The sequence below is a fragment of the Lutra lutra genome, chromosome 4 (assembly GCF_902655055.1).
Source record: "Lutra lutra chromosome 4, mLutLut1.2, whole genome shotgun sequence".
Lineage (NCBI taxonomy): Eukaryota > Metazoa > Chordata > Mammalia > Carnivora > Mustelidae > Lutra > Lutra lutra.
Window position 1 is genome coordinate 142186787 of NC_062281.1, and position 24810 is coordinate 142211596.

The window sequence follows — 24810 nt, forward strand, 5'->3', positions numbered from 1 at the left end:
AACTAAAACATACCCTTGAAAATATTAGTAAATGATTACTGACTAAAAATATTGCCTTTCCTCTCTTATATTAATGCAATCATCTTTAACTTCTAAAACAAGAAACAATATTAATATACTACTACTTACATATTAAGTATTCAGTGTGCGAACAGTTAAATTTATGGGTGAAGTTTCTTAAACCTAAATCTTACTGTATTTGCAAACTAAGTTATTTTCCTTCTCTAATAGGTTGCCTTAAAATATGACTACAGAACCTAAAGCTCAAACCATTGTGAGCAGCACCACCAGGGAAGAAACCTTATCACCTATCACACTGTTGCTTATTTAATAGGCATTCACTGAAAAGGGAATCCACTGAAAACTATTTGACAAAATGTAGATAAATTCAGCCACATATGACCCCTCCCCTCTTACATGTGAAAAAAAGAAACACTTAAAATCTTACCAGGACTAAAATTGTTTCAGCCCAGTCGAATGAATCCATTCACATTTAAGTGAAATACAAAGTACTATGTTTTCTCCAATCTATATGCCTTGAAATACAATTCTTTAACCACAAAGAACAAAAGAAATGGAAATAAACCTAAGATCTAAATTTAGTTTTAAATCAAAAGTATTAAATGCTTTAAAAAGATTACTGGCAGCAAAGAGTCCTGCTATAGTGAAATTTGCTCCTTTAATAGCAAATACTCCACTACATTAATATAAAGTCAGTTTCCATAGGGAAAGCAGAAGGAGCACCCCTAAAAGCATCTGCACAAAACAGCTAATTTTAAGGTCCCTCTACTCAACAGGTAAATAAGAAGCGTCAAAAATTAATATTTTTCCATAATCTACACGGTTTCCGTATCCCAAGGCTTAAGAAGGAGATAATATAGTATTACCAACTAACTCATCACTGACTTCATTTAGCAAGTAAGGAACACAAAAATTGAGGGCTGGATGGTTAAAAAACAAAAACAAAACCCTACTCCTGAATCTGTTTTGGGGTGTCTCCGAGACCATGAAAATGGTAATTCATACAAGGAAATGGCTCTGACTCAAAGAAGACTTATAACCCCAAATACTATCACTTCTTGAACTCCAGGGGGTAAAGAATAACGGAATTCTTCTGAGGGTAAGGGGGGGAAAAGTATTAGAAAAAATCAAATGTGTAAAGGTTTAAATCAGAAAAAAAATTTAAATCTCCAGTGGCACAACACTAAGTTCGAAACAATCATTAAGAGTGGTTGTTCGCCACGATTTGAAGCCCAAAGACGTAAAACAATTACCACCGAGAAAAGGGGGCTTTAGTGACTCGTTTACTGGAAAAAGAGAAAAAGAAATCTACAAGGGGAAAAAATTTAGAAAAAAAAACAATAGATAGTATTAATATGAAGGGGGGGGCGGGAAATGCCTGGAAAGTGAAGAGAGGGAAAGGTAGAAAGGAACTCTTCTGAAATGTGAAGAGAGAAAGAATGTTCTACCCTGAGGAGGAATGAACTGTTCGGAGATATAGGGAGACTCCCCCAACCTAAACGACCGGCCTGCGAAAGGCCAGGTTTATTTCTCCACGCAAATCTTAGCACCATTGGGAAAACGAGAGTTAAAGGCCGTTCTGCCTTACGTTTTCCCCATTTAACAGACTGGATGTCAGGAGCAAACGGGTGGGGGTGACGCGGAAGGGCGCAACAGCATCTCGGCGAGGGAGGGAAGAAACTTCGCAAGAAGAGGAAGCAGCAGCTCCTCTCTTGGCCCCTAGCACCGGCCGGCGAAGTTGCGCCACCGACGCCCCTGCCCCGCGGGCGCCCACTCCCCTTCACCCCTCTCCGCACGCACTACTACGCAGCACTCGACCCTTCAAACTGCCCCCGAAGTCCAACTACGCCTCCGCTTCCTCTTACCCCCGGACCCATCCCAACTAAGTTCCAGGGAAAGCTCCCGCCCAGAGCGCGGCCTGTTCCGGACAACAGGTGGGCAGTGGCGCCAGCAGGGCTGGGCCTCTCCTAGCCAGGCCCACTCCACTCCTCCCCGGCCAGGGCCCAGGGGCGCCCGGCTCCGGGACGGGGAGGGGGGAGCTCGCTCCCTTACCTCCGCCATATTTGCCGTACTGACGGGTCACATCTCCGCGGCGGCCGCAGCTGGGTCACGGCCAGAACCCGGATGTGAGACTCGGCAACGGGACTCCAGCCACCGCCGCCGTCTCTGCTGCTCCCGCCGCCGCTGTCTCGGCGGGAACGCGCAGGAGCCGCCCGAGCGCGCCCACCACACCCCACTCCGCCCCCTCGCGGCGCCCCGGCAGAGCTGGACTGGAGGGAAAAGGCGGGCGCGCGCGCGCGCGGAAGGAGGGGCGCGCGCGCGCGGCCCCGCGGCAGCCTTCCCCGGGAGGAGCGCGGAGGGGGCGGAGTCAAGGTGGGTGTCGTGGGTGGGGGGGAGGTGGGCATCTCAGCACCCGGCACCTCCCCTGCACTAGCGGATCCGCGACTCTAGCTGGAGACGGCCCTGAGGGGACCAGAGAGGTCAAGGAAAAGTGCCAAAAAAGCTGCGTCCAGCGCTCACATCGCAGGGGAAAAGATACGTTATATTTTACATGTAGGCCTTTTTGAAGTGCATTTGCTGGAAAACGGATGTTGCTGTGATGCAACAACGGCAACAACGCAAAGTAGCGCACTTTAAAAGCGGCTGTCTCTTGACAAGTATCTCTCTTGGTTGATTCCCGACAGGAAATGTAAAATCACACATTCCCAAATCTTAGAGGTCAGAGCAGAGATTAAGAAAAGGAACTGTGGATAGGTAGTCTGCCATCCTCACATCTCATTTGCTTTTCCCCCACACACACTTCCTGGGATGCCAGGAGCAACATAATTGTGCAACGTTTGAATTTTGCACAACTAGAGAAAATTTCAAAATGCGAGTACGAAAAAGCTGCTCTTTGATGGATCTCTGAATTGACTGCATAGAGGGAAAAGCTGCTTATGTGCAATGCCTGAAATGGCAGTAATTTGAAAGTTTATTTTAAAATATTGGCCTAGAACTGCCAATTGGCCTTGAAGCCAATTCTAATGAATGCACGGCCAATGGCTACAAATAACAAACATGTTTCCCTTCCATTACTAAGGCAGATACTGGCTAATGCAAAGGTGGTATTAAAACATGCACTAACATATTTTACTAAACCAAGAGTTTAAAGATCTTAATTTCAAAAAGACCGTTTTCCCCCAAATGTTCAGGGTTCTTAATGCAATTTAAAAAATGATTACCCAAATCAACCAAATATAAAAAGTCATTCCTTCCAAATAATGTGATGCCAGCACTACAATATACTGCATAAATGTGCACATATACAATTTTTCTTTAATACTTAACTTATAATGCAGTATGGGCTGTTTTCTTAAATTATTTGTATTCCCTTAAAATTCAAGACTCTATTAAAGTTTCTTTTTCCAAAGATTCAAAATTAACTTGAAATTCTTATGTCCAATAATTTGTGCATGAATAATTTGTGCATTTACAGGCATATGAAGTAGCTGCTAAGTGAAAGGACATTACCTGGTAATTTGACAGGAAAAGAGTCCACAGACAGTCTGTAAACCAATTAAACATAAACATCTGATGCACATTTTCTACTGAAAGAAAAGCAAGGGAAAGAAGAGAAAGGAAAACTTTAAGGTTCCCAAATCTACAAACAATTTTTACCATTAACTGTATTTTCATTTTATTTTTTTAGAATACTTATAGTATAAAAGTGTTTTTCAGGATTCCTTGGGGGAATAAGTATTTTAGCATAGGGACACAGAGTTACCCTACTGAATTACCTTAGTCCTTCAGACTCAAAATAAAAATCATTTTCTGAAAAGTCAGTTTGTGTTTATATAGTTTTGCCTTTGAGGTGCTTGATGGAAAACAGCTGAAGGCAAAGAACAATTAATGTGTATAGATCTGGGGTGGGTAAAGACAGAATAAGGGGCCTAGAGGTAGAAACTCAGGCTTTATAATACCATGGGGATAAAGGAGGATTGCCCATTTAACTACCAAAGCTAATATATGAAATTTAGCTAGTTCACAAAAAGAAAATTGGAAAGTGTTGCCAAAACGCAAGGTACAGGACTAACTCGCTTGCTTAAACCCATTTACTCTTTGATTCTTCAGTTAAACCTCAACAAAAAATCCCAATTCTGATTAAAAAGCCGAGGACCATGGTCCCTTAAGCTACTGAATGAATTCTGAAATTGTCAGGAAAATCAAATCTGGGACCTATTTGACCGTGTATCCCTCTTGCTGATAAATGGCTTTTAAGTTTATTAGAATTATGTATCATTTTACTAATTTTAAGTGGAATTACCATTTGGGGGAAATATTCCCTCTACATTTTTTTCTTCCCTTTGTTAATAAATGTGAGTTCAGTGTTTTTTAAGTTCAGATATTCTAAAAATAAAGAGAAATAGCTCCAATATTTTAAGTCATTAGTAACACATTACTAATGAATTCAGTATGGTTTTATTCCCATTTTATTCTCATGATATACTGTCTTTCAAAATTTTAGAAGCCACCTTAAGGAAAGCAGCCTTTCTCAAAATCTCTTGCTTATCTCCTCAGTATCAAATATGTAAAAAATTAACTATTCATTAGCCACAGAATCTTAGTGTTAGATGGGGCCTTAGAGGTCTTTTAGTCAATTGCTACCTGGTCTAGGTAGGAATCCCTCACATGTCCCCACTACCAGGGTTTTCTGCCAATGCTAAAACACTCCAATGACTTACTATCTGATGAAGAGGCTGCTCTTTCAGAAAAAAAACTATTATGTTTGGAACATTCTCCTTTTTATTAAACCAGAATCTATCTCCTTGTTACCTCCATCCATTTCCCTGAGTTTTTCAGCATTTTGGATTAATTCAACAGATTTCTTCTTTGTATTTAAGTGCAAACAATCATTATTTATACTTGGGTTAACAAAATATAAATCTTTAATGCCTACTGATACTAGAAGACTTAAAAACAAGACATGACAGAGTTAAAGGTATGAGAAAATTCACCAATACCTACCAGCTATTTAAAATAATTAGATTATTATGTGATCTCCCAAATGGTATTCTGTTAGAACTGTGTATTTAAAGTTAAACTTAAAGTGTGGTTAATTCCAATCCTATGTGAGGTTTGTGGCTAATGTCCCAAAACAAAAAAAAATTACTATACAAAGCCTGAATAAATGCCTCTTGAGCTCCCATTCCCCACCTAAATGCTTCCTTATTTTCAGGCAAGCTAACATTAACTTTCACCACATTTAAGCTTCTGAAAACTGCTATTGTATTGGGAAATTATTTTTAAGCAATTTACTAAATACTCCATTAAAGTTATTAAACATTTTTACAGAGGGTATAATACACACACACACACACACACACACACACACACACACACAAACACACACCCTTCAGTTACTATTTTGCTTTTAACAAAAGCATTTTAAGGTCACAATTTTACTTCAACCAGTACTTAAACTAACCAATAAATAAAAAAGTCTCGTAATTTACATATACCTAAGAAATAGAACCTTTTATTCAGTACCAATACCTGACTCAAATATAAGTACTATATACCTATACTACATAAACAAAATGTTATGCAACTCAGGAACCTCTCAGAATGCTCTAAGAAAATATTTCTAACAATTTAAACTCTAGAGCTGTTTGAATGAAACAGATTAATGCATTTAAAACCCTAAAAACAAATTCTCTATCTAACCATTTTCAGAGTTCATGAGTCCCTTTTGACTATTTGGTAAACTATTTAGTAAAATTTTTATTTGAAAGTGTCAACCTAAACATGGTATGCAAGTAAAAACTGACAAATATCTACTAATTTGGTTGAAAATACCTGAATATCAAAATACCTAAAAAGGACGTTTCTGATAAATTGAGTTTACCTTTACTTTAGTAGGCAGAATGCAGGTCAAAGCAGTAATGCATTACATTCAGAAGCCCCACATCTATGCAAGAATCAGCATCATCTTTTTGTTAGTTGGTTTTTATTATTAATGCCACCCCAAAACACTTACATAGCCTTTCGGTACTTCAAAAAACAGTTTGGGTTTTTTTCATAATTTTTACACAAAGAGTTTTATCCAGTGGCCCCATTTTATCAGATTATAACAAACTGTTATTTTTAAAGTCCTAAGATTGTTTACATGTTATTTTTATCTCACCCAAACTCTGGACATTATGGGCCCATCATCAGTTCTCAAACACTGGAATATACAGCAAGAGTAGTGTAATATTTGTATTACTTGAGGGAGTTTGGATTTTCCCTCCCTTAATCTCCAAGTGTGCCCCTGCCTACCAGCATCACATCCGTCTTGTCTGCACTGAACCTCAACCAGTTGGTTCTTAACCACGTCCGAAACTCAGCCAGGCACTGGGAGAATCGAGCCACCACACCATCTGGATCAAAGGAAAGAGAGCCTCAGTAGTAACGAGACCAGAGATGATGATACCACAAGCTCACCATGTCTCTAATTCTCAGCCTGTCTCTAGTTTTTAAAAAAGATGGCCAGGAATTAGGACAAGGATCCCATGACAATTTTAGGAAAACATTAATAAGTCTTGAGGCATGCAATTTGTAGCCGATGGTAAAGGAATAAAAGCGACCCAATAAATAGGTCGCCTCCTTCCGTCCATGATTGAAGAAAGAAGGTTCAGTCAACTCCACGTCATCTGGGCTAAACGGCCTCAGTAGACGGCCAGTCTTCTAACTGCATAAGCTTTTCTGCAAAATTAAGAGTTTTAGCGTTGGAGGAAGCTTTGGGGATAACAGGGGCGCGGACAAGGGTAGTGACTCGCCCAAGGTCACACAGCAAACGGCGACCAGAGATGGGATCCAAGCCAGAGATCTTTCCACGAAAAGCTGCAAAAACAAGGCCATTTCGGGTGGGGGGGGGGGGTTGTGTGGAGAGGCATCTGCCCCCAGGGATCTACCCACGGACAGGAAGGACCTCGTTCCTTCATATTAATGCCCTCTCCCAGTCTCTCTTCCCTCCCTCAGTCCCTCCGAAAGGGGCCGGCTCGCCCAGGACCCCGCTCACCACCTGTACTGCGGTGCGAGCAGGAACCTCCCCAAAGGCTAGGACCGAACCCGGATCTAAAGTGGAAAAGAGGCGGAGCCACAGGGGGATGGTCAGTTTAGCCCCACCCCGACCGGATTCGGGGACCCACAGGAGAAAGGGGCGGGAACGAACTGGGCGAGACGAACTCACACCGCAGCGGATTCCCGGCGCGCCGCGTACGCCGGGGAAGATCCGCGCCGCCGCCGCCGCCGCCGCCGCCGCCACCGCCACCGCCACCGCCAAAGCAAAAGACCGAGCTGGGACGATGGGGGCGCCGTGGAGGGCGGCTGCGCATGCGCCTTGGGGGGCCGGCGCTCTCCGGGAGGGGAAGCCAGCCGGGCGCGTTCTCTTGCAGCCCCTCCCCGGAAGTTAAGGGTCTTCCGGGCGGTACTCTGCCATGGGGGAGGGGAAGGAGAGAAAGGGGACCCGGGACACTTTAGGAGCCCCTCATCCCAATCAGGACTAGGAGAGGAGGGATGGTTTATGGAGGCTGCACTTACAGCCGCTGCCGCTGCTGCCGCCGCCGCCTTCACTGCTGCCGCCACCGCCTGAAGAAGCCCCATCCATCCGCCTGCAGCCGGGGAGACTCAGAACCTGGGAGGGGCCTGGGGCCCGGGCCGCCCGCCTCCTTTTTCTAGTCGTCGTCCGGAGCTTCCTCTTGCTCCACCAACCCTCTGCCCTCCCCTCCGCCTCCGCCCTCCTCCTCGGTCTCCAGCCGCCAGCCAACCGCGTGGCCGCTTGTTGAGCCGGGGCTCCTCTGTCTCCATGACGCCCGGCAAACATTCCCGAGCCTCTGCCGGAACCGCTAACGCCAGGGGCTGGGGTACCGGGACTCCAGAAGCAGCTAGGGAAGGGGGTGGCCGACCACTCCACAGCCTGTCGCCACCATGCCCGTCTCTCCAGTAAACAGCCGCAAGCAGCAGAACCTCTGGTTGTAAGTTCGGCGCTAAAACCTTAGTCTATTCTCCTGGGTCCCGGAGGGAGCCCTTTTAGATCCTGTCTCTTTCTGCGTCTGGGTTCAGCCAGCCTTCGAAGCGCTCATGCCCGGCAATGTCCCCTAACTTGACCTAGTACAGACTGTTTGAACCCTCAACTGCTGTGTTTGCTCTCCGGGAGCAAACTGCTTTGTTTAGAGCCGCTCTTCCACCTTTACACTCCTGTTGTTGTTAGCCGCGAAATGCTGGTTGCCCCTTTGAATTTTCAGGTTCAGTGAGCCACAAGATTGAACTTGACTATGCTCTGTAGTCGAAGTTTTTTCTGCCTCCTCATGCCATCATGCCTTAAAACCCATTTCTGCTTGCGACATTCTGCCGTATCTGCAACACTTGAACAAGAGGCTGGAGCAGAGCGCACAGCTCTGTGTACTTGTTTGCTTATAACTTCACATGGTCCCTTAGTGCTGCCCAGCAGTTGCACTAAAGTTTTCTCATTCATCCACTCTCCCACACTTCCAGAGACCTTTTGTTCTCGATAAGACAGACCTTCAACATCTCTCCTCCAGTCTCCCTCCGAGCTAATCTTTCTTTAACAGAAATTGTTGAAAATTCTTGGGAGAGAAACTTACATTCTTTCTTGAATATGGTTTTCAGTGTCTTTTTTCCATCCTACCACTCCACCAAAATGGTTTTTATGAAGGTCAGCAATAGGCATCCATCGAAATGCAATGGCTATTTCTCAGTTTCTTCTTAACCCTTCAACCTCTCGAGTTTTGAATCACTTCATTTGGTTTTCGGGACACCTTCTCCCTAGTTGTCTCCTTGTTCTATGGCTCCTTCTTTTCACAGTACTTTGCTGGTATCTTTTCTTTCCTGTATCTAAATATTGGAGTGTTGCTGAGGTCAGTCTTTAAACCCCTTTCCTTCACTATTGTCTTATGCCTTTAAAAATCACCTATACACTGATGATTCACAAGTTTATACCTCTAGCCAGCACCTCTTCCAAAAACCAGACTTTAAAAAAATCAACATCTTCACTTAAAAAAGAAATCAACATCTGCACTTAGAAGTTAATAGGCGTCTCAAAATTCATATTTATCTGCTCTGCAGTCTTTGCCATTTCAGTAAATGACAATTTCTGCTCTTCCAGTTACTCAGTAAAAAAAACCTTGCCATTTCCCCTGACTTCTCTAATGCCTCACTCTGTCAGCAGATTCTATCATTTCTTTCTGGAAAAAAATGGTCTTACTAACAACCTACAGGTGGTAGTCACTGTGCTTTTCTCAAAACCCTTCAGTTTTTTACCATTTCACTCAGAGTAGAAGTTCACATCACTACAGTCTCACAGGGTCTCACCTTGGACCTTTCCCTTTGGCTGATTGTTCTACAACAATATCAGGCACATTATTTTTCCCATTTTAAGGCCTATACAGTTGCTGTTCTTTGGAACACTGCACCTCCAGATAGTGTCATGACTCATTTATTTCCTTCAGATGTCATCTTATCAAAAAGTCCTTCTCTAACCACCCCCCATAAAATAATAATAATACTTTTAGTTCCTAGCATTCCCAGTTGCCCAACCTTTGTTTAAACTTACCCATAAAACTTATACCTACCTGGTGTATAATGTACTTGTTCATCACTGTGTCTTCACCCAAACTATGATACTCCATGAGGCAGACATTTTTGTTTTGTTCACTGCTATTGTCTTGAATGAAGAAGGCACTCAATATTTGCTGACCTATGAATGAATAATGTAGTTCAGTATTATTGGTTACTGGGCATCTGTTTGGTTTTTGTTTTTATTTGCAGGTATAGAAATCTCAAAGTAAAATTAAGTTGCATTCATGAATTTTCTTGGGAGTTTCTTAAATAATGACAAATTCATAAGAGATTACCCATTAGGGAAAGAATCAGGTGGGAGATGGGAAGTGGTATAACCTTCATGTTTTGAGATAGCCATGTTATCCAGTTAATGCAAAACTTCACAGACTTCAACGTTTACAACCATTGATTTGACCTAATATGTTATTTCTCATCTTCCTCCTTTTAAGACTTAATGCTGTTTCCAAAAAGGATCTCATAAAACATGTATTTATCAATTTTCCACTTTTTCCAATTTTACCTGTATTAGGTCTTTCCCATTAGCTTAACACTCTTCCATTGTGGTAAAAACAACCACTCTTTCTTCAATGCTTTTATCCCACTTCTCTGTCCAGTTCCTCTATTCTACTTACTTACATGTTCATTCATTTCCTTTTGATTCTTTCTTAGAGTTTTATGTTATCTATCCAGTTTTTCCCATTAGAGTCCTTACCATATTAATCATAATTATTTTAATTCCCAATCTTGACAATTTCAAAATTTCTGCCATATCTTAGTCTGCACTAATGCTTGCTTTGTTTCTTCAGACTGTTTTTGCCCTTTGATATGCTTTGTAATTTTTTGTTGAAAGCTGAACATGTTGCATAAGGTAATATGAACTGGTTAAGTAAACCTTTAGTGTGAGGTTTTATGTTTATCTGGTGAGGAATTAGTCTGTGTTTGCTGTAGCAGTAGGCTTATGAGGCTTCAATTTCCTTTGGTGTCCTTGTTTTTGTCTCTCTTTTTAGGTTCCCCTAGAGACTTCTTCATGGAGTCTGAGCCTTGTAGTTCTTCCCATTTCAATCCCCTGTTATTGTACAGGAGACCTGTTGGTGTGGTGGTGATATGTTGAGAGAAGAAGAAATGTTCCATAATCCTGTAATTAGTCTTTCAGTGGGCCTCTGACCCTGGGCTGTGACCTTCATAAGTATTTCTCAGATTTTTTTTCCTCAGGTGAAACAAGGAGTCTAGAGGGACTTAGAATTGTGTATTTCTCTACCCCCATGTTGGTTAGACTCTGCCAAAATAGTTTTCCTTGAGGGTAGACCTTTGTTAAGAAACACTGAACATTCTGGGTATATTTTACAATGGTCATGCCCTATCCCTCTGCTGGAATTATGGAGGTGTTTTTTCTCTGATCTTCTTCCTGAGAGCCTGATGGGTGTCATGGTAGGCCTCTGTGAGGCTGGGCCCTTGGGAGTTTTTAATCTTTCAAATTAGTTTACACTTAGTCTCTAGCAATTAGTCAATTACCTTTTAGTTTTCCTACCATTCCCTGGTCCTAGTAAGTTGTGATTCTCTGTTTTCTCCTGCTTGTCCAAATTTCTGGCCAGTGGTTTGTCTATAAATTGATCTGATGGATCTAAAAAGACCTGTTGCTTTTCAGTTTGCTAAGCCTTTTTCTTATGATAAAAATAAGATTAGTGACTTTTGTGGTCTGTACATGTTGGCCCAGAAACGTCCATGTTCACTCTTTAACCCTTGCAGTCTGTTGTCTCTATTTCTGTATAGAAATTCAAAGGTCAATAACAAGTGACTGAAAGATTTCAAAAGTAACCACATTCAATGGGCTTTCTTAACTTTTCTACCTCTGCAGCATTTGACAGTATTGATCTTCCCCTCCTTAACCCTGAACTTTACTGGTTCACATATTACTGGTTTAAATGCCTCTTTTCTGATTTCTTTTACTATCTTGTTTCTTCCTTTAGCTCTATTACCTTCTTTTTGTGACTTTAGGTTTTTATTTTGGGACTATGTTCATTTATTTTCATCTCCGTGCAAAAATTCTCAAATCTGAATCTCCAGGTCTCACTTCTCTTCCTTGAAATTCACTTTACTCTTGCATTGTCAACTGCCACCAGACAGCTCCACCAAAATATCACTGATACCTAATATGAACATATCTACAATTTAACGTCTTACTTCTAACTTTAGTTAAAACTAAAGACTAATTTAATCATCACCTTAACTCTATGAGTTACATATTATTATCAATGTTAATGTATAAATAGATTAATAGCCTGTGAGTTATTGGACGAGTTTGAGCATTTAAATTGACCTTTGAGTTTAAGCTTTCCTACTTGTTAAATATGACTATTAAGTATCTTACAAGTTATTACAAGAATTGAATTAGAAAATATAGGTGGAAGTTCTTTGAAATGTAAGATTTAAGTAGCATTGTTATTATCTGTTACCAAGTCCTATCAGTTCTATATCTGCTGTGTTTTAAGGGTATTTGAGATTTGTTTTATAGACATGGGAAATGATTCTTCTGAGGGAAGAAGCTTTTTTAAGCACTCACGGATCCATAGAAACAGGAGGCATGGCAAGCTGCACTAGGCCACCTGGGAAAGGGCCAGCAGGAGGTAGAAGAAGCAGGAGGGAAACATGGGCAAGACCCTTTATTGTGGTTTCCGTGGGAGGAACAGACAAAGCAGAATAAGCAGGTTTAGAATTGACTCATTTGTATAATTTCAAAAGGCTCTGGTCTAGGAACTATCTCTAGTTGTCTGGTTCCTGTGCAAGGGTGATTAGGGCAAGGGGATAGTGGCTCAGAAAGTGAGATCTCTGAGAGAGCTGGATAAAAGGAGTTCCTTAAGGGTTTAGGCTCTGGATTGGTTGGTTTCATATGAAAGGGTGCTGGCCCCTGAGTCCCTTACTATGTGTTGGAATTGATTAGCCTTTGGAGGGCAGTCCCTCCAGGGTCAGCAAGTTCTTTGATTTCAAAGCATCAAAATGCAAAAAATAAATAAATATGCTATAACACAGGTGTTCTTGTATTTGTTTTATTTCTACATCTGCCACCCATGTTAAGCCTTGATTACTTCTCATCTGAACTATTCTGATAGCATCTAACCTATGGTCTTACTTCAAGTATGTTTCTGTATACAGCTAAATTTTTCTGAAGCATAGTTCAGATCACTTTACTCTTTTGCTTCTTTTGAGGCAAATAAAATTTTGTGCTTTCATTATAATCATGTACATGTTTAATCTCTTATGAGACTATGAGCTCCTTAGGGCTCATATCTGATTCATATTGTATCCCTGCCAGTGTGTAGCACAGGGCCTTATGTACAGTGTTTTATAAATAACTTGAATGAATGGAAGAAATTTATTTGGTTTACATTGGAATTACTGTCATCCCACTAAAATAAGAAGGGACTAAGGCAGAAACTTTTACAAACCACACCTAATTTTCATCTGGTGATTTATTTCATGGTGTGATTTCTGTATGTACAGCATGTTTTTAATGTCATTTGCCCCTGTTTTCATGGAAGTGATTATCAGGAGTTCTTTCTATAGGTATGACTTGTATTTTTCAGTTATTGCCCTGGAAATGAAGAGACAGGAGTCAAAACAAATTAGGTCCCTGCTTTGGGAACCTCAAGACTGTACATACAGCTCTACATGACCACTTGTATGATGACTGTTTTCACATGTAGTGGTTTTCAAAGTGGTTACCTCCTGAAACCTCAAAGTGGTTACCTTCTCTAATTTGCTTCTTTTGAAAACATGGTTTCTACTATAGTTAGAGATGTACCATAAATTTCTCATATAATTGACTACAGGCACTTCTTTCAATTTCTTTCAAAAAGTGGTCTATATTTTCTGATTTTCTGCTCTGTCAGACAGAATGCTAAAGGCTGGAGCTGTAACTGTGGACATGATAAATAGTTCCTTCCCATAAAACTTAACAGTACAAAGTTGTGGGGGAGTTCACTGATAATGCTGTCTCATGAGATCCCAGTAACTACCTAATCGATAAATGTAACATCATTCACTAATTCATTTCTATTTGGGTCCTATAGAGAGTAAAAAAGGAAGAACTGGTTTATGAGTAAATGGGTATTCATTATGCATCTATTCAGTTTGAGATGTCCTATAGATGTTTAGCTGGAGCCACCCAGTAGGCTGGTAAAAATCTGAGTATGAAGATTGCATGTTTTGAGTTAGATATAATGATTTAGGGATTATTTATCCAACAAATATTCATTAAGCAGCTACTGTGTGTTTAGTCCTACTGTTGACATTGGGGATACAGCCCAGAACAGCCCCAAATCCTTATCCTCATGGAAGTTAAATTCTAGTTAGGGAGAGACAACTAATTCATAAGATATTTAAGTAAAAGATGCATTTGGGATGTAAAGACAAGATGGTGGAGAAATAGCAGGCTGAGACTACTTCAGGTAGCAGGAGATCAGCTAGATAGCTTATCTAAAGATTGCAAACACCTACAAATCCAACAGGAGATCGAAGAGAAGAAGAACAGCAATTCTAGAAACAGAAAATCAACCACTTTCTGAAAGGTAGGACTGGCGGAGAAGTGAATCCAAAGCGACGGGAAGATAGACTGCGGGGGGGAGGGAATGGCTCCCGGCAAGCGGCGGAGCAATGGAGCACAAAATCAGGACTTTTAAAAGTCTCTTCTGCTGAGGGACATCGCTCCAGAGGCTAAACCGGGGTGAAGCCTACAAGGGGTCAGCGTGGCCTCAGGTCCCGCAGGGTCACAGAAGGATCGGGGGTGTCTGGGTGTCGCAGAGCTTGCAGGTATTAGAATGGGGAAGCCAGCTACAGACAGAGCCGAGGAGTGAGCTCTCAGCTTGGGGTTACCTTGAACCGGTCACAGGCTCGGTGAGCTCGGAGCGCAGCCAGAGGCCAGGGAGACGGGAGTAATTGGGCGCTATTCTCTGAGGGGCACCAAGGAGTGGCGCCCCAAGGTCTCGGCTCCTCCGGGCTGGAGACTCGGAGGCCGCCATTTTCATTCTCGTCCTCCGGAACTCTACAGAAAACGCTCAGGGAACAAAAGCTCCTGAAAGCAAACCCGAGTGGATTACACAGCCTGAACCCTGGTAAGGGCGGTGCAATTCCGCCTGGGGCAAAGACACTTGAGAATCACTACAACAGGCCCCTCCCCCAGAAGATCAACAAGAAATCCAGCCAGGACCAACTTCACCTACCAAGGAGTGCAGTTTCAATACCAATGAGAGCAGTGGAATGCCAGAGGAGGAGAAAGCAAAGCACGGAACTCATGGCTTTCTCCCCATGATTCTTTAGTCTTGCAGTTAATTTTTTTTTCTTTTTCAATTTTTTTTCTTTTTCTGCTAATTTTTTTTTAACTTTTACCCTATTCTTTTTTAAAGTTTTTAAACTAGTTTAATATATATATATATATTTTTTTCGTTTTTATATTTTTTCTTTATTCGTTTTCTTTTTTTAATTGTTTCTTTTTTTTTTTTCTGAACCTCTTTTTATCCCCTTTCTGATTTGGTTAAAGCATATTTGGGAACTCTTGATTTGGGATCTCTTCTGATTTGGTTAAAGCATATTTTCCTGGGGTCTTTGCCACCCTTTTAGTATTTTACTTGCTCCTTCATATACTCTTATCTGGACAATATGACAAGGCGGAAAAATTCACCACAAAGGGACGCCTGGGTGGCTCAGTTGGTTAAGCAACTGCCTTCGGCTCAGGTCATGATCCCGGCGTCCTGGGATCGAGTCCCACATCAGGCTCCTTGCTTGGCGGGGAGCCTGCTTCTCCCTCTGCCTCTGCCTGCCATTCTGTCTGCCTGTGCTTGCTCTCTCTCCCTCTCTCTCTCTGACAAATAAATTTAAAAAAAAAAAATCTAAAAAAAAAAAAAATTCACCACAAAAAAAAGACAAGAGGCAGTACCGAAGGCTAGGGACCTATTCAATACAGACATTGGTAATATGTCAGATCTAGAGTTCAGAATGATGATTCTCAAGGTTCTGGCCGGGCTCAAAAAAGGCATGGAAGATATAAGAGAAACCCTCTCGGGAGTATAAAAGCCCTTTCTGGAGAAATAAAAGAACGAAAATCAGCCGCAGCAACATCTTCCTAGGAACATCACCAAAGGCAAGGGAAGCAAGGGCAAAAATGAACTTTTGGGATTTTATCAAGATCAAAAGCTTTTGCACAGCAAAGGAAACAGTTAACAAAACCAAAAGACAACTCACAGAATGGGAGAAGATATTTGCAAATGACATATCAGATAAAGGGCTAGTGTCCAAAATCTATAAAGAACTTAGCAAACTCAACACCCAAAGAACAAATAATCCAATCAAGAAATGGGCAGAGGACATGAACAGACATTTCTGCAAAGAAGACATCCAGATGGCCAACAGACACATGAAAAATTTTCCACATCACTCGGCATCAGGGAAATACAAATCAAAACCACATTGAGACACCACCTCACACCAGTCAGAATGGCTAAAATTAACAAGTCAGGAAATGACAGATGCTGGCGAGGATGCGGAGAAAGGGGAACCCTCCTACACTGTTGGTGGGAATGCAAGCTGGTGCAACCACTCTGGAAAACAGCATGGAGGTTCCTCAAAATGTTGAAAATAGAACTACCCTATGACCCAGCAACTGCACTACTGGGTATTTACCCGAAAGATACAAACGTAGTGATCCGAAGGGGCACGTGCACCCGAATGTTTATAGTAGCAATGTCCACAATAGCGAAACTATGGAAAGAACCTAGATGTCCATCAACAGACGAATGGATAAAGAAGATGTGGTATATATACACAATGGAATACTATGCAGCCATCAAAAGAAATGAAATCTTGGCATTTGCGACGATGTGGATGGAAGTAGAGGGTATCATGCTTAGCGAAATAAGTCAATCGGAGAAAGACAACTATCATATGATCTCCCTGATATGAGGAAGTGGAGATGCAACATGGGGGGTTAAGGGGTAGGAGAAGAATAAATGAAACAAGATGGAATTGGGAGGGAGACAAACCATAAGTGACTCTTAATCTCACAAAACAAACTGAGGGTTGCTGGGGGGAGAGGGTTTGGGAGAAGGGGGGTGGGGTTATGGACATTGGGAGGGTATGTGCTATGGTGAATGCTGTGAAGTGTGTAAACCTGGCAATTCACAGACCTGTACCCCTGGGGATAAAAATTTATCATATGTTTATAAAATATATATATATAAATTATTTTTTAAAAAAAGATGCATTTGGTTATTTGTAAGTCCTAATGAGAAAAATAGAGCGAGGGCTTATGAAATATTTGAGGGGAGTATTTGACATTTTAGATAAAGGAGCCAGAGAAGGCCACACTAAGAAGGTGGTTTTATGTATAGACCTAAAGAAAGGATGCCAAACATGTACATTTATTGGGAAGAAGAGCATTTCAGGCAAAGGGAAGAGCAAAGGCAAACTATGATAGAGAAATACACCTGACAATATCAAGGGTTGCCAGTGTGACAAGAGCAAAATATACAAGGGAAAGAGTATTGAACATGAAGTCAAAGATCTAACAATGCGTGTAGAACTTTTTAGGTCATAGTAAAGACTTAGGCTTTTCCTATGAATGAGATCATAAACAAATGGAGGATTTTAAGCAGAGTAGTGTGATATGATCTAACTTACGTTTTAAAGGATCACTCTTGGCTGCCATGTGGGGCAAATTTCAGGGAGTTGGGGTTAAGCAAGAAGAGGTAGAAGCCTTCTGCAACAATCCAAGAGAGATAGAATAGTTATTTGTACCAGCATGGTAGCAACAAGGTTGATAACAAAATGGTTGCATTCAGGATATATTTTGAAGTATTCTCACTCAAGCAACTGAAAGAATTGTGTTACCTTTAACAACAATGGGGGAAAACTGCAAGAGGTCTTGTAAGTTTCCTGAACAAGGTAAGGGGGAAATTATCAGGAGCTCAGTTTTGGACATGCTGATTTTGAGTCAGAAATGTCAAGTAGTCAGGTGGTATGTGGGTCTAGGGTTCAGAGGAAGGATATAGTTAGAGATATATATTTGGGAGTCATTATCATATAGATGGTATTTAAATCATGGACTCATTGGATGAGTTCACGTAAGCTCTGATACAGGAAGAAGTCCCAAGAATGAACACTGCAGAAAAAGTAAGAGGAAAACCAGATAAGGAAAGTGTCCTACAATCAAAGTTTAAAAAAAAAAAAAAAAAAAACAAAAAAAAAAGTCAAAGAAAAAAGGAGCAGCTGGGTGAATTCTGCTGATAAATAAGATGAGAACATTGGCGATTAATATTGCAGCGATGACTGGACCTTGGTAAGAATTCTTTTGGTGGAATGATAAGGGCTAAAACTTGACTGGATCAGGTTCAAGGGAGTATATGCAAAAGGAAATTAGAAATGATAAATACAGACAGTTCTTTCGAAGGAGTTGCTATAGTTAAAGGAAAGATGAATGGATGGTAGCTGGAGAGGTAGACTAAATCAAGAGAAATTCTTTATGATAGAAGAAATAGTAGCATGTTTACCTGCTAAAAGGAATAATGCAGTAGAGCAAGAAAAGCATGAAAGAATTACTAGAGCAATGTCCTTGAATAGGTAGAAAGGAATTGAATCTAGTACATGAATAGAGGAATTGACCTAAGCTGGAATCATAAGTAATTTATCCAGAGTAATGAAAGAGAAATAGAGGATGCAGGTATAGATATATCAGGTGCATAGTTGTGACAGTAGAAATATTTGAAATATTTGAAATAATTTGAAATATCTAAAAGTCACTTGATTAGCTCAGTTCTCTCACTTAATCAGCTGAAAGTAAAGATGGGAGTAGATGTTGATATTCAAGAAGAAAGAAGTATGAAATAGTGACCTTAGAAGGTATAGTAAAAAGTGAGCCAAGAAAATACAGTATGATTGCTGGCACATTAAAGACTTTAAGTTAATGATCCATAATTTAAGATGAGTGTCATAGTTGGATGTTTTTTCTCCAGCTTCATTTAGCTGTACAGGTTGAATTAAAATATAGCATATTCATAGAAAATTTGAAGAATGGTAGGGTCAACAGAATAGGAGTGACTGCCATTGAAAAAAATCGTCTATTACTCATAGTTTCCAAGAGGAGAGGGCAGGCAATGCCACAGCTGGCTTCATGGGGAAGCACTGGGGTCAACCATCAGGCAGAAGGAAAGGGAGGAACTGTGGGCCTTTCTTTTTTGTGATTTTGGTGGGAAAGTACAGGTTAGGCATGGCAAGCAGGCTTAAGATTGACTAGTTTGAATAATTTCAGTGGGTTCTGGAACATAGGAGCCATCCTTAATTGTCTGGTACCTGATTATAGGGTGATGAGGGAAGGTATATAGTGGGCCAGAGTGTGAGGGCCTGACAAGGGAGGCAGTTGGAGATAGACTGGTTTGCATTGGGAAATTGTGCCCCTGGGAGGGGAAGGGGTAACAAGGGAGGCAGGAAACCAAGGCACAATGACTTGAGCATATCAATTTGTCCAGAACAAGACCTATTGGGCCTAAATTTGTGTGGCAAATGGTAAAGCACCAAGATTATAGAAGATAGAAATGTGGTTAATATACAGGCGTATATTTGAGCCTACAGGCGTAGGCTCAAAGTAAGATAACTGGAATTGATCAAAGTTTTGGTTTTGCCAGCAAGTATAGTGAATTTAAAAAAGGAAGAGGAGGCTGAGAGTGTAAGTAAGGATTATAATACAGGCATACCTCATTTTATTGCACTTCTCATTGTGGCACTTTATTGATACTGTGTTTTATACAAATTGAAGGTTTGTGGCAACCCTGTGTCCAGCCAGTCTATTGGCACCATTTTTCAAGCAGCATTTGCTCACTTCATGGCTATGTTACATTTTGGTAATTCTTGCAATATTTCAAACATTTTTATTACTATATTTGTTATAGTGAACTGTGCTCAGTGATTGTGGCTCACTGAGAGCTCAGATGATGATTAGCATTTTTTAGCAATAAAGTATTTTTTAATTAAGGTATGTATGTTGTGGTTTTAGACATAAGCTACTACACATTTAATATAATACAGTATAGTGTAAACACAATTTTATATGCACTGGGAAACCAAAACATTTATTTAACCACCTTATTGTGATATTTGCTTTATTGTGGTAGCCGAGAACTGAACTTGGAATATCTCCAAGGTATGCCTAATTAACTATTACATTTATTAACCTTATGTGCAGGAGAAAAGAGATTCCATGAGAGGGGTGGGTGAAGCAGTAAACATGATAGAATCAAGGGTTTGAAGGTGATAATAGAGTTGAAGGGAATTGAATATAGTTGTTTGAAATTGAGTATTAAGAGGGTGTAGGGGCACCTGAGTGGCTCAATCAGTTAAGCATCCAACTTTTGATTTTGGCTGCGGTCATGATCTCAGGGTTTTAAGACTGAGCCCCGCCTCAGCTCTGTGCTGATCATGGAGCCTGCTTAAGATTCTCCCTCTCCCTCTCCCTTTCCCTTCCTCCCTCTCCACAGGAGCTTGCATGCGTTCTCTCTCTCTCTCTCTTTCTCTTATGTATGTGAGAAAGGTTCAAGTTGCCAAGAAGCCATAGCATTAGAAGGATTACTTTCATGGATATTGAAATACTCAGGAATTATGCCAGTAGTATTCAAGACAGAGAGAGAGTGTCGGTAACTAAGGATATAAAATCTAATAGGGAATGGGAGAAAGGAGGTGGTGGTGATTATGGTAGACCACCATAAGAAAATGGAATATAAGTGGTCATTGAAACCATGAGTTCTTTTACATTTATTCAGGGAGAGTGTGTGCTGTGTGTGGAGAGAGAGAGAGAGAGAGAACAAACCAATAACCGAGGTTTGAGTCTAAGTGTAATCTTCAAAAGAGGAAACTAATAAAGGAAAAATAGAATGGGAAGACTAGCTTTTTTTAAGGATAGGAGGGCAAAAGATCAAGGAGACAGAAAATACAAATTGAAGGTAATGGTAAGAGAGTGATTCAATTGATGAATTGTGGATTCTAGATTAAAGAGAGAAAACTAAAAGGTACTAGTTAGTAGAAAATGGAAGGATCAGGTGGCTAGGGGTCCCAAAGAGGTTGAAGAATAAGAGATAGTGGTGTCACAGAAGAGGGAAGGGTCAACTGTCAGATGCTATAAAGATAAATACTGAAAAGAGTCCCTCAGATTTGACAAGTTGAAGGTCTAGGTGATTTTAAGGAAAGTTGTCTCTCTGCAGCAGAGGAGAGGTGGAACTAGACTGTTGTGAATTATGGAGCAAATAAGAGGAATAGGAAGTAGTAGTATTGTCTAAAGAGACTATGAAAGGAAGGGTAGATAAAGTAACACACAGAGGAAGACATAACTAAAGGAAGGATTTCTAAGTTGAAGGGATGACTGGAGCATAATTATATGCTCGAGGAAGTAATACATAGCAGATAGGAAATTATTGATGGATGAAAGTCCCTAAGAAAGTAGTACTGGACAAGTTTCAGAGCAGAAGTAGAAAGATAAGCCTTAGTTAGCAATGGCACCTCTTTTACTGAAAGAAGAAAGAAAGATAAATTTAGATGAGTTTGTAGGATTTTGATGTAGATTTTAGATGAGTTTATAGAAAAATGTAATGACAATGGAGAAGTAATTTAAGGAGTTTTTACCTGATTGATCATATTTTCTTAGAGATGTTGAAGATAAAGTCATTTAGACATTGTAGGAAGGAGAAGAGAGTAAAATACTTTCAAGGAATATAAATTTGAAATGCCACATGAATGGAATTCATTTATTTAAAAAATGCTTTTTTAGTGACCACACTATACTGGGTACTGTTGTGGGTTCTAGGAATATAGCAATTAACAAGACAAATTTCTTTTTTTTTTTAAGATTTTATTTATTTATTTGACAGATAAAGATCACAAGTAGGCAGAGAGGTAGGCAGAGAGAGAGAGGAGGAAGCAGGCTCCCTGCTGAGCAGAGAGCCTGATGCATGGCTCGATCCCAGGACCCTGGGATCATGACCTGAGCTGAAGGCAGAGGCTTTAACCCACTGAGACACCCAGGCGCCCAACAAGACAGATTTCTTGCCCTGAAGATGCTTATATTCTAATAAAGGAGTGATCAACAGGAAAAAGCATCCAGTTGTAATAAATGCTATGAAGAAAAATAAAATATGAAAAGTGGATTGATGGTTGTCATTTAAAAATATTTCATTCTTGTCTGATCTTTTATGATTTGAAAAGTAAAAGTATCATTTAAAATGTTTTCTTTGGGGGTCTGGTGTGCCTAGCTGGCTCAGTCAGTAGAGCACATAATTCTTAATCTCAGAGTCATGAGGTTAAGCCCCAAGTTAGGTATAGAGTCTACTTAAAATAAAAATCAAAAATTAATAAAAAAAATAAAATGTTTGCTTTGGAAACAGATTTCCTTTTTATAATCTGAAGGAATATCATCCTTTTTTTTTAATAGAAATCCATAATACAATCATAGTACTAGAACTCTGTTAAGGAATGATAAGGTAGGTTTTTGTGTTAAGGAATTTGTAGAGTATGCAAAAGTAAAATCATATTTTTATCCTCCAGTATGCAAACATTTTGATTTTATCTTCTCTTCTTACTAAAAATTATTATGCAATTGTTTAGACAGGAGCACAATATTCTTTCCAGGTTTTATTACTCATGCTTCATTCTGCCTATGTAGCTATACTGTACGCTGCCTTATGCTTACTATGTGCCAAGGACTTCCTAACCATAATGTACAAATTAATCCATTTAATCCTCATAATAATCCATGAATAAGGCATTATTTAATATCCCCATCTTACAAATAAGGAAACTAAGACCCAGAGAAATCCGTTTAGACTTTGGATTGGACTGCCTGACTTCAAATTTCAACTCTAGCAGGAATATTTCCCTCTTATGCCTCTGTGATTTTATATAAAATGATATTTATAGCAGCCTCTTAAAGGTTGTGAGACAAAAGTGACAGAATGCAGGTAAACATTCTAGAACTCTGCTTACACAGGATGAACTCTCAAGTAGCTATTATTATTTCTTGTTTATATGTTCAGATTGTTTCCATGTTTCTAAATGAAAGTCTGCTTTTTTCTTGTTGGTTAGTTTTCCTTCAGTCATGGATCCTTTGTATTATGTTTTCTTTTCCTGATAAAGGAGTGTTGGCCCACAGCCAAAGAAATCTATTAGCTTTACTAACACAGTAAAAGGAGGGCAAACAAAAGGATATCTTGGTGCAAACCAAAGCAGAATGGCGATGTCAAAAACCTTGATGGTTCTACCTGAGATAAAAACAGAAAAAATGAATATGCCCACCGTAAGGACTCCCATACAGGTAATATTCTTTTTTTTTTTTTAAGATTTTATTTATTTATTTGACAGGCAGAGATCACAAGTAGTCAGAGAGGCGGGCAGAGATAGAGGAAGGGAAGCAGGCTCCCCGCTGAGCAGAAAGCCCAATGTGGGACTCGATCCCAGGGCCCTGGGACCGTGACCTGAGCTGAAGGCGGAGGCTTTAACCCACTGAGCCACCCAGGTGCCCCAGGTAATATTCTTTAGAATTCTGAGTTTCTTTGAAAATGGCACCATAAAGAACTTAACTGAAATGTTAAAGGTGGAAAATATACTGCTTTGAAATAACCAACTCACTTCTAATATCGATATATTGATTTTGTTAGAGTCTTCACCACATAACATATCTTACAGCATAATATTTGCTGTTGGCTCCTATAATTCATTACTAATAATGAGAACATTAGAGTGGAGTGAGGAAAGTCTGTTCATGACCTTAAGAACTGGTAGTAATAATAGCTAACCTAGCTATAATATAGATAGTAAGGCTAACATCCATTCTCCTTTGCAATATACTTTAGAAAATATGGTAAAATAAATTGTCACAAAATTAGTTATCTCATTAGAAAACTAAGAATTGAATTTTTAAAACCTTTACTCATAATATATATACAGACAAGTATGTAATATATAAATCTGAATGGGCTAGGCAATGATACTTCTAGATATGACACAAAAAAACACAGTCCATTAAAGATAAAATTGGTAAATCAGACTCCATCAAAATGAGAGCTGCTTCTGGTCTTTGAAAGACATTGCTAAAAGAATGAAAAAAGAAGCCATACAGTGGGAAAAATTATTTATAAAGCATATATCTGATAAAGTACTTGGATCCAAAATATATAAATAATTCTCAAAACAATACTAAAACAACCTAATTTTTAAAACAAGCAAAACATTTTTTAAAGATTTGTTTTTATTTACTAGAGAAAGAGTGAGAGAGAGAATGAGCACAGAGGGAGAAGCACACTCCCTGCTGAGGAGAGTCACCCCCCGCTCCCCGCCCCAACTCGAGTCTCAATTCCGGGACCCTGAGATCGTGGCCTGAGCTGAAGGCAGACACTTAACAACTGAGCCACCCAGACACCCCATGAGCAAAACATTTGAACAAATACTTCAACAAAGTACATATACAGATAGCAAATGAGCACATGATCAGCATTAGTCATTAGGGAAATGCAAATTGAAACCGAGATACTGCTGAACACCTATTAGAATGGCTAAAATTAATAAGACTGATCATACCAAATGTGGGCAAGTATGTGGAGGAATCAGAATTTTCATACACTGCTGGTAGGAATGGAAAATGAAAAACCATTTGGCAGTTTATTCAGTGTTAAATATATATCTACTATACCATCCAGCCATTCCACTTCTAGGTATCTACTGAAGAGAAAATAAAGTGGGGTGCCTGGGTGGCTCAGTCAGTTAAGCCGTCTGCCTTTGGCTCAGTTCATGATCCTGGGGTCCTGGGATTGAGTCCCGTGTCAGGTTCCCTGCTCAGTGGGGAGGGTGCTTTTCCCTCTGCCTCCTGCTCCCCCTTCTTGTACTCCCTCTCTCCATCTCTGGGAAATAAATAAAATCTTTAAAAAAAATAATAAAAGAGAAAAGAAAGTATATGTTTACATAAAAACTAGTACACAAATGTTTATAGCATCTTAGTTTATAATAGCCAAAAAATGAAAACCAGCTAATATAATTTTAATAAGTGAATGCTATATATTTGCAAACATATTACATGTACCATTATCTCAGGCAACTATAACAAAGTACTTTTTGACTGGATGGTTTATAAACAAATTTACTTCTCAGAGTTCTGGGACTGGAAGCCCA

The 24810-nt window shown here is 40.1% G+C and overlaps 2 protein-coding genes across 12 annotated transcripts in view; one reads left to right on the forward strand and one right to left on the reverse strand.

Moving 5' to 3' along the window:
- Positions 1–7733, reverse strand: part of MIER1 (MIER1 transcriptional regulator) — a 63189-nt gene extending 55456 nt beyond the window's left edge. For 2 of the 9 annotated variants that reach the window (XM_047725363.1, XM_047725361.1), the window contains exons 1-2: positions 6319–6419; positions 3532–3608 (exon numbers count right to left, since the gene is read on the reverse strand). In XM_047725363.1, coding sequence (XP_047581319.1) covers positions 3532–3591 — 60 coding nt within the window. In that variant the 5' untranslated portion in view covers positions 3592–3608; positions 6319–6419. Of the gene's footprint in view, positions 1–2073; positions 2216–3531; positions 3609–6318; positions 6420–7231; positions 7392–7581 lie in introns of those variants that run through there. The other 7 variants (XM_047725358.1, XM_047725357.1, XM_047725359.1 and 4 more) reach the window with 7 other exon arrangements.
- Positions 7734–7747: 14 nt separating this feature from the next.
- The window catches only part of DNAI4 (dynein axonemal intermediate chain 4), an 87885-nt gene continuing 70822 nt past the window's right edge, over positions 7748–24810 (forward strand). For 2 of the 3 annotated variants that reach the window (XM_047725353.1, XM_047725354.1), the window contains exons 1-2: positions 7748–8015; positions 22783–22960. In XM_047725353.1, coding sequence (XP_047581309.1) covers positions 7969–8015; positions 22783–22960 — 225 coding nt within the window. In that variant the 5' untranslated portion in view covers positions 7748–7968. The remainder of the gene's footprint in view (positions 8016–22782; positions 22961–24810) is intronic. The other variant, XM_047725355.1, reaches the window with a different exon arrangement.